The sequence below is a fragment of the Suricata suricatta genome, chromosome 1 (genome assembly GCF_006229205.1).
Source record: "Suricata suricatta isolate VVHF042 chromosome 1, meerkat_22Aug2017_6uvM2_HiC, whole genome shotgun sequence".
NCBI classification, from domain to species: Eukaryota; Metazoa; Chordata; class Mammalia; order Carnivora; family Herpestidae; genus Suricata; species Suricata suricatta.
In genome coordinates, this window is record NC_043700.1 from 133,713,818 (window position 1) to 133,729,006 (window position 15,189).

The 15,189-nt window shown below is 39.5% G+C and overlaps 1 protein-coding gene across 1 annotated transcript in view; it reads right to left on the reverse strand.

Moving 5' to 3' along the window:
• FRAS1 (Fraser extracellular matrix complex subunit 1) overlaps positions 1–15,189 on the reverse strand; it is a 273,045-nt gene that overhangs the window by 220,295 nt on the left and 37,561 nt on the right. Inside the window, exons 10-13 of the mRNA XM_029951708.1 lie at positions 13,452–13,487; positions 11,905–12,052; positions 10,303–10,446; positions 8,876–9,010 (exon numbers count right to left, since the gene is read on the reverse strand). Coding sequence (XP_029807568.1) covers positions 8,876–9,010; positions 10,303–10,446; positions 11,905–12,052; positions 13,452–13,487 — 463 coding nt within the window. The remainder of the gene's footprint in view (positions 1–8,875; positions 9,011–10,302; positions 10,447–11,904; positions 12,053–13,451; positions 13,488–15,189) is intronic.

A 15,189-nucleotide genomic window follows, 5' to 3' on the forward strand; every position in this document is an offset into this window, starting at 1 on the left:
AGAAATAGCCAGAGATATGCAAAGTAAACAAGAGATCAGCAACTACATACAATCAATTAGATGTACACACAGTGACCTGTATACATCTTAGAAACAGTGCTTAGGGAGAAAAGAAAAAGGGAGGGAGGGAGAATGACTCATGAACGAAACAAACATACCGGTCTTCTAGAGGAGGGTGACAACAGGGGAGGCTATGCAGGTGTGAGAGCAGGGAGTAACTGGGAAATCTCTGTGCCCTCTTTTTTATTTTGCTGTGAAATTAAAACTGCTCTAAAAAAAGTCTTTAAAATTAAAAAAGGAAAAGAATGAAATATCTACCCACTAATATTTATGAATATTTAAAATAGGTGCATACAAAACAAAAAGAGCAGACACACACAATACGTATTAAATTGCATTAGAATAGTTCCTTAAGTGGAGGGTGGAGGGGAAGAGAAATGGGAATAGGTTATGAGAACAAAAAGAATATGCAGACAGATGGGCATACATAGATAAGCAAGAGAAATAGCCAGCCCAGGCTAATGATGGAAATGAATGGGTACGTATGATTAAGTCAACCATATTCATGTGAATCCCAAAAATAAGTAAAAGAAGAAATTAAAAACAGGCTTCCATTTTGTGTCAATCAACCTGACAAACAGGAAGAATCATTGCACCAAGGTCTCACAAGGGTGGTAAGAAGCAGGCACTCATTTGTGTCTAGCAGGATTACAAGTTATAACTTTTTCAAAAGAGGGTCATTTACTAAAGTGTCAAAGGCTTCAATAGTAAATATATACCCTTGGACCCAGCAATCAAAAAATTTACCTTAATCAAATACATTTACCACAATTTTCTATTAAAAATGTTTACATCGTTGGGCCGCTGGGTGGCTCAGTTGGTTAAGTGTCTGACTTTGGCTCAGGGCATGATCTCACAGTTCATGAGTTTGAGCCCTGTGTCAGGCTCTGTGCTGGCAGCTTGGATCCTGGAGCCTGCTTCAGATTCTGTTATCTCCCTCTCTCTCTGCCCCTCCCCTGCTCATACTCTGTCTCTCTCAAAAATAAATAAACATTAAAAAAATTAAAAAAAAACATTCACATTGTGGTTATTTATGATAATGGAAAAACGTCAGGAATAAACGTCACACCAGAGGACTGGCTAAATGAATTCTTGCATTGTCCCAGATGGAAAGTTATAAAACAGCTTTAAAAAGATTTTGTAGAAGGATAATAAATAACACAGGGAAAGCAGGCAGTAAAATTATATAGAGAGTATGATTTTACCTTTGAAATTTTCAAAAATAAATAAATAAATGTGTGTATATCTGTGTACATAACACACACACACACACACACACACACACACACACACACTCATAAATTTGGAAGACATTCACCAAAATACTGACAGTAGTAATTTGGGAGAGTTTGAGTCAGGGATTTTCGCTGATTTTTTATTGTGCCTTGAATTTTACTGACTTTGTCAAATTATGTTTTGTAATAAACATGAATTCATTTTGTATTTAGAGAAAAAAAGTTACTGAAAGGGGAAGAAAAAAATAAGCCTGTAATCCTTTTCCTTAAGGCACATGCTGGGAAAATAGCTAATTAATCTATTAACCACATTTGTGATATAGCTGAATGATTTACTCATCTTGGGTAACATATTTGAATTTTTAGCAGGATCTTCTGTAGAGCTTGAACCAAAGGGTTGACTTCCCGGTTGGCAGAGGCTTTGGCAGGTCCATATGGAGAGAAATTTTACAAGCAGGCCAGTTTGCATAGGTACGTAAGTCAGAGAGGTTAATGGCAGACATTCAGCTCATAAGAAATGTTCTTAATGTTATCTTCTAGATCTCCTGCCCCTCTTCTGTACTTCTAAATCTACAACTCGAGTACATCACAAGAGTTTTCACCACAAGTGACCACCTTGGCCCAGCCTGAGCCGAATGGAACTCTCAGATTCCACAAATCTACTGTGACCATTGGCAACCCACAGCTGCTAGGACTCACTAGGGTTGTTTTTTTTTTTCCCTCAGCCCCCATTAATTAAATGGCTATTGATTTCTCCACTGATACCTTGCTTCTATTTATCTACAGAAGTTAAAAAGCCAGAGGGACCACCAACCAAAACCATGCTTTTGATGGGGAGAGTTCTCAGACTTCTTGGCTGAGCTAGCACAGCCTGCTCAGATCTCAACAGTGATAACATGGGGGTGCTGTGTGCTCTGTGGGCAGCCTAAAAAGGGAGGGGAAGGTTGTGCAGGGAGAGTGTTGAGGTGGGGAATAGGAAGAGAAGAGAAAGAATGTATGCCATATAGCCCAGCTAAAATAACAGAATCCGTGGCCCTGGGCAGAAAGTCAGAAGACTTGTCACTAGTTTGCAATCTATAGCTAACATATTTGGGGGTTCTGACTTGTCAGGAAGACTGGGATCTGTCTGGAAGATAAACTCCCTTGCAGTTGTGGCGGGCTTCTTCTGCTGGTATGTGATACTTTTGTCTGTCATTTGTCTTTTGGCCTACACAGCAAGGGTCTATAAGCAGCACGGGCAGATGCCAAACATAGCTAGTCTCCTGCTACAGCAAAGGTCGCCGGCACAACACTGCCAGCTGCTTTTTCCTTCTCTCCATTTAACCTTTACATGAATGTCCAAAGAGGGAGGGGCCTTGGACTACCATTGCCGCCTGTTTCACTGGGTCTAGTTTCCTTAAGAAGTGTACATTCTAGGAGGCAATCCTGTTGTCTGCACTTCTGAAAGGCTTAAAACACTCCATGGATAGTACTCAAGTTCCAATTATAGGGGCTTTTTTGGTTTGTTTTTCATTTTTTTTTTCTAAGAGTAACCCTTCCCACACTGATAAGGCACTCCAATATCTTGAAGTGGAGGGAGATGAAGATAAGAAAAAGAGAGGTGGGAAAAATACAGATTCTGGAATTTTCCCCAGGCTACACCTAGCTAAGAATTGCTGACAGGAAGTAAATAATAGAAGCTAAATGGAAGTTAGGTCTCCTGTAAGCCAAAGTCTAGGCATGCCTGTACACTCCTGTCCTTTCTCCACCATGAAATGGCTTATTACACTTTTCTCAGTCAAAAATTATTCCAGAGGGCCTAATATGCGCTTAGCACTGTGGGGAATTCAGAAGCATGACACCTGTCCCTGCCTCAACAATCAGTCACTTCCCATAATATGCCTTTTAAAATGCCGTTAGAACACCGATAGTAATGAATTCATAGACTGGTAACTATCTGAAATTATCTGGATGCTTATTTACTGACACTCTCCTCCCATTGAGAAACCAAGTTCCTTAACCGCAGGGCAGTTTTCTGTCCATTCACTCTGTATCCCAGTTCCCAGGTACATGAAAGAGACTCAACAAATATTCCTTGCATGAACAGAATGGAAGAGACAAGAATATCGCTTGAAGCAATAAGTCCCCATTACAAAACACTCAGCAGTTAAGTGAGAGACTGTAATTGCTATAGAATACCAGAGGAGGCTTGAGCAATGCATACAATTTAAAGAGCAGAACAGAATGAGCGAAGGCAGAATGTGGTAGGATGTCCTGGGCCCCCAAGCTGAATGTGTGATTTGGCAATGGAAGAGCGACTGATGAACTTCCAGTTCTGGGGGGTGGGGGGTATTGGAGAGGCCACAGAGGATGACAGCTTCGCAATGAGCATCCCTACAGAACAAGGGGTGAGGGGATCCTTGTCTTCCTGAGGATTTCAGAACAGGAGTTTCATAAATGCCTTTGCCAAGAGCTCTGCCCCAGGTACAGCTAGCCCGAGCTAAGCTACATGCTGGAATATAATGCCAAGACCCATTAAGTCTTCACGGCTTTGGCCCTGGCTCCAAGGGTCAGTGCTTCATTTCCGCAAATGGTTGGGCTGCTCTGGTCAAACAAAATTCCAACAAATAATTAACTTGAGAAGTTCCTCTGTTCAAACTACAGCTTTTAAAACTCAGCTAGGTCAGCATCCTATATGTAAATTTTACAGGCTTAGTTATCCTAAGTTTTTCCTCTAATTATACCATAATTTTGGCTAAGAAACAAAATTCCAGACTCTCAACATTTAATCTGAGCATTAAAAAAAATAAAAGGACTTTAACATGTGATGAATACAGTACTTCTTGTGAAAATACAGTTATTTCTCCATAGGAAAATGGATTTTATTTTAAATCAGACACAAATGGCACAAAACTCTTTCTTGATGCAAGCTGTTTGGTTTTCATTCCCATAAATTGAAAAATAAAGGAACAGATTCAATGATAATAACTGCCTTTTGTTGACCACATACAATGGGCCAGGCATAAAATACTTATATTTTTTAAACATCTTTTCTAATGTTCATCATAACAGTGTAAAGTAGATGATATTATCCTCATTTTACAGTTGGGTAAATTGAGGCTCACAGTTAAATAACCTGTGCAAAGCCATTTAGCAGTAAGTGGCAGACTTAAGAATCAAAATGATTCTCCCTCATACAAACCTGTAATATGGTCAATGGCTTGGTTCTTTAGGTTTCAAAATCTAAGACCACACAGCAATCAGATGTAGAATAAACTGCATAGATTTGTATGTTTATATGATTATTTTTCTTTTACATGTCTGTTAGCAGCAGCTAACCTTGCCTTGACAGCAAGCTCTCAATAGGAAAATATGATAGCATCTTATTTTGCTGCATATCCTCAGGACTTCCAACAGCACTCAATGGAGATGAATGAAGGAGTAAGAGAAATGGAACAGGGAAGGACAATGAAAAGCAGAAATATCAGTCTTCTAACTCAGATGGAGAGCTGACTAAGTGCCAGGCACCATCCTAAATGACAAATGTGAATTCATTCATTTAATCCTTACACCCATACAATATGGCTGACATTATTGTCCCTACTTTACCCATAGGCAGTTGAAACTTGAGGTTAAAAAATGTACTATTTGTAGTGAATGGAGTCTCGGTGGTTTGGCTCCCAGGCCTATAGTCTTTAGCACTGTGTTACACTCCCTCCCATCTCTGGGTCTACAGAATGAAGGTAGCACTTGCCACAGGTACACACGGCTCCAGCCTCAGGCCTTTGTGAATACTGGAAGACTGGACATAACAAATGCTGACATACATATAAAAATGGGCACCTAGATGGCTCAGCAGTTAAGCGTCTGACTCTTGATTTCAGCTCAGGTCTTGATCTTGCGGTTAGTAAGTTCAAGCCCCATACCGGGCTCTGCATTGACAGCGTGACCCTGCTTGGGATTCTCTGTCTCCCTCTCTCTCTCTCTCTCTTCCCCTCCCCCACTCATGCTCTAGTGCTCTCTCTCTCTCAAAATAAATAAATAAACATTAAAAAAGTAAAAATGGGCTAAATTCTATTCTTTCTTTACTCAAAGTTATAGTCTTACAAGCTACTTGTTTTAAACTAATCTTGCATCATGTATATTTGGTTGTTTTTAACTTTTTTTCTTATGGGTTCCCTTACCTAGGATTTGCATGTGCAACAGTTCAATGGTTCCACCAGAGCAGAACAGAGGTTGACTGAAAAGAGGGGTAAGACAGGTACGGAAGAATTTCAGGGCATGGTGAGCCAAGTCTGGATCCCGATTTAGATTTGTAACAGGGTTTCTAAGACAAAGCGATGGAACAACCACTCTAGGAGAGTGAATACAATAAATCCAGGATAAATGGCACCCAAGAGCCATGCAGGAAAGGTGAAGGTCATTTGGTAGGTGAGAGGAGCAAGGAACATCTTCATCTGAGTCAAGCCTGACCATCAGGTTGGGGTGACTAAGAGACAGGCTGTTAATTCCTGGAAATGGATCACAACAAGACACGGTAGAGAGAACCAAAGTAGAAGCCCAGTCCTAGAACTTGATGTCCACAGGGTCAAGAGGAGTAGGAAAAAGTGGGCAACAGGTTGGACCAGATCCAGCTGGTAGCAAAGAAAGTCTAAGGGATAAGGTAGAAGCCTGAGAGCAAGGCCTTAAAGGTGAGTTCTGGTCGCTCAGCGGGTGAATACTCTTTGGCCCTATCTGCTATAGAAAGAGGCAATGTGTATATTGCCAGTCTCCAACTTAGATTGGCATAAAAACTGGGTGGTGCTGAGCCTTAAGGGGAAGTGATCAAACTACAACATTGGGGAAGGCAGAGGAAATGAAGCAGTGACTGGTATGGGAGTACCTAATGTCTATATTTGCAACAGCAGTCAGTTTAATCAAGCACAAGAATGTAATAATGATACGAATATATGCACACATATGAATGCATTCATCTGCACCTGTGTATATATGTGGGTATACCACAAAACTCAAGGGAAAAGAGAACATGACAAGGGCCCTGAGGATGCAATTTTCTGGCAAGACTCAGTGTCCTCTCTCACCCCTCTCCTGGCTTACCTGCTCCTAGTCTTTTGTTGAAGAGCCATGTGCTTTTGTGCCACTTGGCTCTGCCTCATATTTTTCTCTCTGCCCTATATTCAACAGAGTGAGCATGAATATTAATCAAGTAATTTCTGGTAATTAGTTTCCTCAGCACAGTGTTCACTCTCTTTTGGTTTTGATGGGTCAATAAAGTGGCAAATTATGCTGGTCATAATATAAATGACCCTGCCAAGAGGAATCAATCCAGAAAAACCTGTTGTTACCATAAAATAGCAGGCTTCTTTTTGAACAGTTTAGCACGTGCTAGAAGAGGATTGGTTGACTGACCGACTTCCAAGGTCAATGATGAGAAGTCACCAAAAATAGCATAAGCACAAATGTTGCAAAAAATTCCAATAATGAGAAGGCTTATTTGCAAAGCTTATTTGGGGTGTCTCAGCATTGAAACAGTATATGGAAATTGATCACTACTTTAGCTTTAATTTTTAAGATTGCGCTCGCACACACTCTCTCTCTTTTCTTGCTCTCCTCTTTCTTCTCATTTTATGCATAAAAATGCAACCAGGCTGAACTAAAGCAAATTGGTTTAATTCCCTGGAGGGAGCATGAACAAATTTTCCCAGCAACTTTCTACCAGAGGCATTTGTGTATGGGTTTGTGGATGGAATGTGGAAGCAGTCAGCTACGTAAACCAGTAATCAAATGAAACATTACTCATTTCAAAGTGCCCTATAACAGCATGAACATCACCAATTAAAACACTGGGCAAGGGAGAAAGGAAAATGGCCCTCTCAACAAAAAAGAAAGAAAAAAGTATGTATGTGGATGTATGGCAGGGGGTGGAGGTGTTAAGGAGGGGAGAATAAAATCTAAGAGGAATTAATTTCCTTTTAAAGGCAAATCTGTCACAGGAGTGCTCGTAGGAGGTCTCTTTGATGGGAGAGAAGAAAGGGGTAGAGAATACATTCATTAGCTTCATCAAATTGAAATTTCAGCAGTTTACCCAAATTGCCCAACCATTACAGACTTACAAAGGCATTTGAATGTGCCCACTTTGAGCCTGTTCTGAAATAACAGGTAAATAGCACATGATAAGTAAGAAACACTAAGGGGTCTTTTATCTCTTACAGCTGAGGCTCCTATTGAAACACTGGTCCTTCAAGGATCACCAAAGAATAGTGTGTTTCTTCATTCATCAAACACTTGTTCGACAAATGCTGAACACTTTGTGCAGCCCTTGATGTTGGGGATACAGATGATATTTTTACAGATTGCAAAGAGCCCCCAAGCCAGACTCAGAAGCTAGCGTGCCTTCTATTTTGTAAAGTAACTGGCTCCAGGATCAGCCTTGCCTTCATCATATCTGTATGACCTTCATAGTACTCGTCTTTCCCTTCAAGATGGTTTCTATTATCCCGTGGATGCTGCTTCTGCCCACAACCTGGGAAGGAGGAGGCCAGCAGAGGACCTCTCCATGCCACAGAGCTCATCTAACCCGAACAGCTAGTGAATACCACGCACTTGCTCTCTTTCACTATATTCCCTCCAAATGATCTTCCTGAAAATCTACCCAAGGGCATAAAAGAGGGAAGAATATCAGCTGACCCTCAGACTGGCCCACCTTCGAGTCTCATCACAGCTCTGGCCCTCCCCAGCTCAGCTGCAGGGCCTCACTACCACAGCTCCCTGGCAGGACATCCAAGCCCCTCCCTCTGGCCTGTCTGCCTTTTCAGGTTTGCCCACCACTGCACACGCTGCCTTAGGTTCTGAAAACATCGGATTCTCTGTCTCCTCCTGCACAGACTTAGGATCCTGCCCTTTGTCTTTGCTTCCACCATTACTCCTTCTCCCATTCCTGCATTTATTTGTTTCTTATTCTTACACTTTAAAAAATTCTTTATACATTTACTTCTTTACCTATACTCATGATTATAATCACTATTGAAAAAATGGTCCAGTATAAGCAACAAATTAAGTTACATTAAGACTAGCCTGACCTCCAGAAACTATTATATTAAGAATATCAACTAGTTCTTAATTTTGACACATAAAGCTATTAAAGTACACAGACACTAAAGTAAGAGTAAATGGAAATGCCATCATCTGTTTTGCATGTCCAAGGTTGTTACTGATGGCGTCACTTTCTTATTTCTGTTTCTCCCTCTCTCTTTAGATAGAAATAAAGTTTTGAAAAAATATAGATATATTTCTCCCTTCATTTTCATTTAAGCACTGCGTTACTTACACTATGAAGGAATCTCACTTACAACATAATGACAGTCCTGAACTGAGTAAAGAACTGTTCCAGTGCCCCCAGGCGTGTGCAGAAGGACTTAGAGAAATCTTACCACACGTACACATCACTAAAGCACTAATAAGGTTACAAAACAATGCGTGTCATCTCTCATCCACTGTGCTCAGCCTATCAGAGAGTCCCTCTCAGAGTTTCTTCTCATACTTGAAAAGCTGCTCACAGCTCCTGGTGGCCCCGGATCGCTTGGGGCCCAATCAATGATTACCTGCACAGGAATGGCGGTCTTGGTAGAAGCCGTCCCCACAGGTGGACACGCACTGGCCATGCTGCATCAGCAGCGGAGGCTGGCAGGACGAACATTCCAGCCCACTAGTACATGTGGAGCACTGAGGCTGGCAGGCTGGCTCCAGACAGGGGTGGGAGAAAGAAAAAGGGAAGCTGTGATTAGCTCAAAGACACCAGCCCTGTGCCAATTCTTCCCTAGCCCAATTCTGAGGCTCTGTACTGAGAACAAGAAAGGCAGAATTACTCTACAACCGTCAGTCATATAGCACATACTTCATGCCAGGCACTGCACAAAGTGTGTTATATGTATGATTGCATTTAATCTTTACAGCAACCCCATACGGTGGTTAACCCCAATTTTTCACATGAGGAACAAGCTTCTAGAAGTTAAGTAACTTGCCCAAGGTGACAGGAAGCTGGTATTTGAAGCCAGGAAATTTGGCTCCTGAGTCTGCTCTTCTTATCCAATAATCCCCAATATCTTTCTCACTCAACGATTTCATAAGAATATCCCTTGTCTCTTTTCTTCCACAACCCATGGCAGAAATATAAGTGACTTTCAAAAAGTCTAAAGATTAGGAATCAGAAGAGGGAAAGTAGGGAGAAGTAAATAATTCCCTTTCTTAAGGCTTGAAAATGTCCTAGAAACTATTCTAGGCATTTCATATGTATTAAACACTTAATTCTCACAAAAATCCTCTGAGGAAGGTACTAGCAAGTACTATTCCACTGTATAGGTAAGAATACTGAGGCACAGTGAGGTTAAACACTCACAGCCAGGGTGTAAACCTATACACTTTTAAATGGATAATTAACTCTATGAGTTAGAGATAGGAAAGAAGTAACTATGATTTGGCCGTAAGCGAGTCAAAATTCTGCCAGGTGAGATCTCCTTAGATGCATTAGAACTCTGAAAAGTCACATGAACCCACTCTGGATCCCCCTGGTAACCCACAGGAGATGAGCTCTATTGCCAATTATCTGTTTGATGAACAAGCTAGTTAATTTCTCTGGCCCAAAAGTTCCCCATTTGCAAAATGAGAAAGTTTTAGTGTGTGATCTTGAATGTCTATGTCAATTCCAAAGTTCAGTCTTGGATTAATTGAGTATTGTAATCAATGACACGAAGGATTCTATTGATATTACTATCTTTGAAAGTCTTCAAAAAATGAAAAATCCAATCACAACCACCTAGTAACATCAGATCTCCACATCATCTATCCCCAAGTAAACATCAAAATACCTGTGAAATGTTAGAAGACTTTCAGGCAGAGATGCCAAGTAACCTATAGATGACGTTACTACCTTCTAATGGTTTTTGGAAGCTGTGCAGATCTTGAGTGCATCACCCCTCCTTGCCAACAGTGAGCTTCAGTTCACCGCTAGGCTGTCTGCCCAGAGCCATACCTAAACAGAGAGCACCAGCCTGGTAAAATCCCGGACCACAGCTGTGCACACACTGTCCATTCCGCAGCAACTTTGTGGGGTCCTGGCAGAGGTCACAGTGCTCTGGAGATTGAGAGCAGGTCAAGCAGTCTGGGTGGCAATGAACTATAATCAAGGACAAAGAAGAGGAAAATTTGACAAAGACCATATTATTTCTCTTACATTCTTCCAAAAAAGAATCTACAGAGTGTAGGGAGCTACCTTGAATAAGAAGAAGAACAGAAAACTCTGGAACATAGGTATGAAAAAGACCCCAACTAGCAAAAATGATTTCAATGAAAGATTTCAAAGAACCTCTCCTTGTCTGAAATATTATTACTGTCTCTGGTATCTCCACATTGAAGATACTAAAATGTTACAGGACAGCCCTATTAATGTTTCTACCTGATGGAATGCCTCTACAGACAGGAATTCTCAGCTTCATAATATATGATTTAAATGAATTCAATAATTTATGATTTCTTAGATGGTCTTCTTAAGCTTTAGTATGTATAGAAAGTTAAGACAAAACACAATTTAAAAAAAGAGTTGTTTAAAATATACAGCCAGCTTTCTTCTTTTTCTCCAAAATTCAAATCACATTTGTAACAATTGGGATTATCATTGAATTCAGTGGCAATTGTCAGCAAAGGATTTTTTTCAGGTTTTAAAGTTGTCAGGGACCTGATTTTCAAGGTACAGTACATTATAATATGCTAAATATTTGTTTAGGAAAGCCCAGGGAGCCACTTTGGTGAAGGTAACATAATTAAACCATAAAGTTGCTTTGCTTTTCCCATGATAAACTCTTCACAGAAACATTGTGATTAGCCAAAATAAGTTGACTGCAATAAAAGTGACTGCCAATATGAAAAATTGTGACCCACAGATGAAAACAATTAATTATGAAATATGAATGGAAGAAAATGCCACTTCTCCAAGAGAGACTAAGCTTATAGGCAAATTACTGCCCAGCCAGAGCAACTCCAATGCTTGCCAACAATTATTAACTGGAACTAATTCAACCCCAGGTGACTTGAAAGCAGAGCTGCAGAACAAGTAGATAAAATTTTCTTTTGGAAGAAATTAATGAGTCTTTAAACTTCAAAAACCCATTTGAGAACTCCAAAAGGAACCATCTGTTTAACAGCTCACCTTAAAAAAAAAAAAAAAAAGGACACCTGTAACATACTTTCAGCAATTGTTCTTACATCTTCAACAATGGAGCAGTCCTAGCATATATATAATATATATATGCCTTTACAAGTTTCCAGACTTTAGATTTTTAATATCTATCATCATTTTGCAAGGCAGATGAGGCACATTTTATTAATGAGAAAATTAAGATCTAGAAAGGGTCAATGACTCACCCAAGATCATCTACCCATAATCTGTTGAGTTTGGCAAATACACAGGCAAAGATTAAGCAATATCATTTGTTAGAAAAATTAGCAAGAAACCAACCAACCAACCAACCCAGTAGGTGACTTAAAAAAAGACGGGGGGGGGGGGGTAAAAGAAGGTCTCTTTGAATTTTTTGACAGTAAAAATATCTCAGTAGACATAAATCAGACATGGACCCACCTGATGTGCAATCTGGACAGCACTGTCCCTTCACCACTTGGGCTAGTGTGGCCACTGGACATGGTGGACAAGAGGGCTCATAGCAAGTGACCCGAGAGCCCTGGCACTCACACACTTTGCAAGGGCCATCCTCCCATTTCTCTCCTTCCTGCATGAAACAGTAAAGAACGATATTATCAGAATTGCAAAGATTCAGAAGACAATTTGCTGGTGAAGAAACTTACAGTTTCTGTAAGGGACAAAATGAAAGTCCTGCTCTGTACCAGGCAAATCTAACTCTGAAATAGGACAGTCATTGAAGAGTTTAAATTCAAAAGGATAATATTTCTCCTTCTTTGTTTATAATTGATTTATTTTAATGTAGAACTCAGGCAGAAAAATAAACTGGGAACGCATTCTGGGGCTTCTGAAATAAGTAAGAAGCATATAACACTTGTTTCTCAGTCTATCTCAACAAAAAATACCAGAGGGAATTACTATATACCTATAATTAGCGGGTACATTACATGCAATCTTTATAATAACAGTGGGAAGCTGGTTAAAGCCCTGAATTTCCTTATGGTTACTCCAGTAAGACTAACAGTAGAGTCATTATATTCTTAAAATTACAGCTCTTGCATGACCATTTTTAGTGAGCTGCAGATGTGCCATGGGCTTTCTCGCACTAAAATATTCTTTTTAGCCAAGCAAATTATGGTAATAAACATTAATATTTTGATGGAGAATTCCAAGTGAATTATAAAGAACAATTCATTTTTGCTCACTATCCTGCTCACTCTGAAGATAGGAAAAAGATAAGAGTTCCTACCAGAATGTTTTGGGGTGATGAAGACGGTAAAACAGGAGAGAATAGAAGAGCATATTATAATATAAATATGTGATAAAATATTTATTAAACCAATTGATGTTGAACATTCCAAACAATTAACGTGGCTATAGTTAGCAAAAATGAATGACACAATGTTAGAAAAATCAGGAATTTTATCTTGAGAAGGCAGAAGTGCTTTTCTTCCATTTCAAGGCAGACTGGATTCCTGGTCCCCTTATTCTATAGCCTCCAAAATTACAAGCTTGTTCATGTGAACAAATGTGCTTGTATTTTACCTTAAAAAGGAACCATACCATGTTGTCCTGTAAACAACCTTTAAAGAACAATCAGTTTTGTTTTGGGGAACTAACACTCCCACACCCCAAAAGCTCTCCATGCTTTGAAGAACATGAAATTGCATGGATGGTTAAACTGAAATTTCTAAGCCAGAAAAAATCAGAAGGAAGAAATCATCATAAGAAAGGGAAAGATATGTTTAGGAGTTTGCAGTTAGAAGAAGTATTAGTTATCAATTGTGGGGGAAATTAAGGTAAATAAAGGAGAAAAATTCAGTGAATCAAAGTGTTAGTTGTCATTAAGATTCTTACTTAATCCAAGACCATGGCACCAACAAACATGACTATTAAAAAATAACTATGGCATTAAGGTTCCCCAGAACACTTTATGCAGATAATGCTTAAAACAATTCTACCAATACAGTTAAAAAATCTATACTTACTGGAATACGTTTAACTTCACTTGCATTTGAGGACATCTAGAAACAAAGAGAAATGTATTTATTATACCACTAAAAACACCATTAGGCTGATCTATTTATTTTCTCATTTAAGAGTTGTCCATTTTGACCAAGTATCAGGCAATGTCATTCATTTGTTATGAATAGAAAAAAATCTATATATATCAAAAACAAGAAAAGCATACAATATGAGGTGAAGACAACAGGCCTCAGAAATATTTTTGAATTCTGATTCTCTCTTTGTGCTTGAGCAGTTGGCTTCAATATCCTTCAACATGAAGGACTTCACAGTCAAGGGATCTAAGCCTGTGGGGACAAACTCTTGAATCTTGTACCATAACACTATGGAGATTTAGACTCATTTAAAGCAACTTGCTTTTCTTTAACTCTACCAGGCTTAATCTATCTCCAAAAATGGGTAGGAAAATTGATACTATGAGAAAATAGAAATTCATCATTTATAGACAGCTTTTAATCTCCTATATTCTTAAGAAACAAGGACTAAATTATGAAATACCACTATGAAACAAACAACGCCAACAGCATAATAACAATGATGCCATTTCTTTAGCTTTTTTTTTTTTTAATGTGCCAGGCTCTATTCTAAGTGCTTTATAGGTATTATCTCAATAGCCCCATGAGGTAAGTACTGTTGTTATCCCTTCTTCACAAATGAGGATTAAGTAACTCATCCAAGGTTATAGTCAGCTAGTATGTGGCAAAGTAGATATTGGAATTTATAGCCTGAAAGGTTAACCATACACAGTACTCTCTCTCCAGCATATGCAGGTTGACACATGAAATTTTCTCAAATCATGAAGAAAAAGTAGGTAGGAATCAAAGTACTTAATCCCAATTCTTATCATTTTATTCTGATTGGTCAATAAAGCAGGTGGCTTTTTGATCAACTGGCCTACTTTTTAGAACACAATTTGTCAACATTCCAAAATCCCATGTGGAAAATCTAGGCTATACAAAGAGAGAAAATTTGAAGAGATTAAGATAAATATTTTTTCCTTTGGGTATATAATTTTTAAAAGTACAGACTGAGAAATAAAACCTTAGCAAATGGAATTTCATCCCACATCCAATCCATCAAAATCCTTTCAGTTCTACCTGCAAAATAAATCTAGGGCCTTCCTCCTGTGACCAAAACACCATCATCACTTCTGGACTATTGCAAAAACCTTTCAACCTGACCATTTACTCCCAGTCTCACCCCCTTCCATCACTTGCTTACAAAGCAGCCAAAGTAACACCTTCACAAGGAAGCCAGAGCACAGCACGGCTGCTCAAAGCTCCTAGAGCTCCCGTCTGTGTCACTGTAAAACACAACATGTTTACCATGGCATCCAGGCTACCTAGTAGACTCTGTTGCCAAATTCTTTCCCCTTCATTCTCTTAGTTCTAACTTTATTCACTTTCTTGCTATTTCTTGAGCACACCGAACACCCTTCTGCTTCTGTCCTCTTCATTTGCTGACTCTTTTTCCTGGTATATTTTCTCTCCCCAGGTATCCACGTGGCTTGCTCCCTTACTTCCTTTAGGTTTTACTCAAATTTCTCTACATGAGAGACTTCCCTGACCATACACTAACCTTATGTAAAAATGCACCTCCCTCCCCTCAACTGCTAGAAGGCTTTTGTCTGTCCCAGATGTACCCACTAGAGCATGAGCTCCTCACCATGAGCAGTGCCTCTTCCTGCTATTGGATTCTATG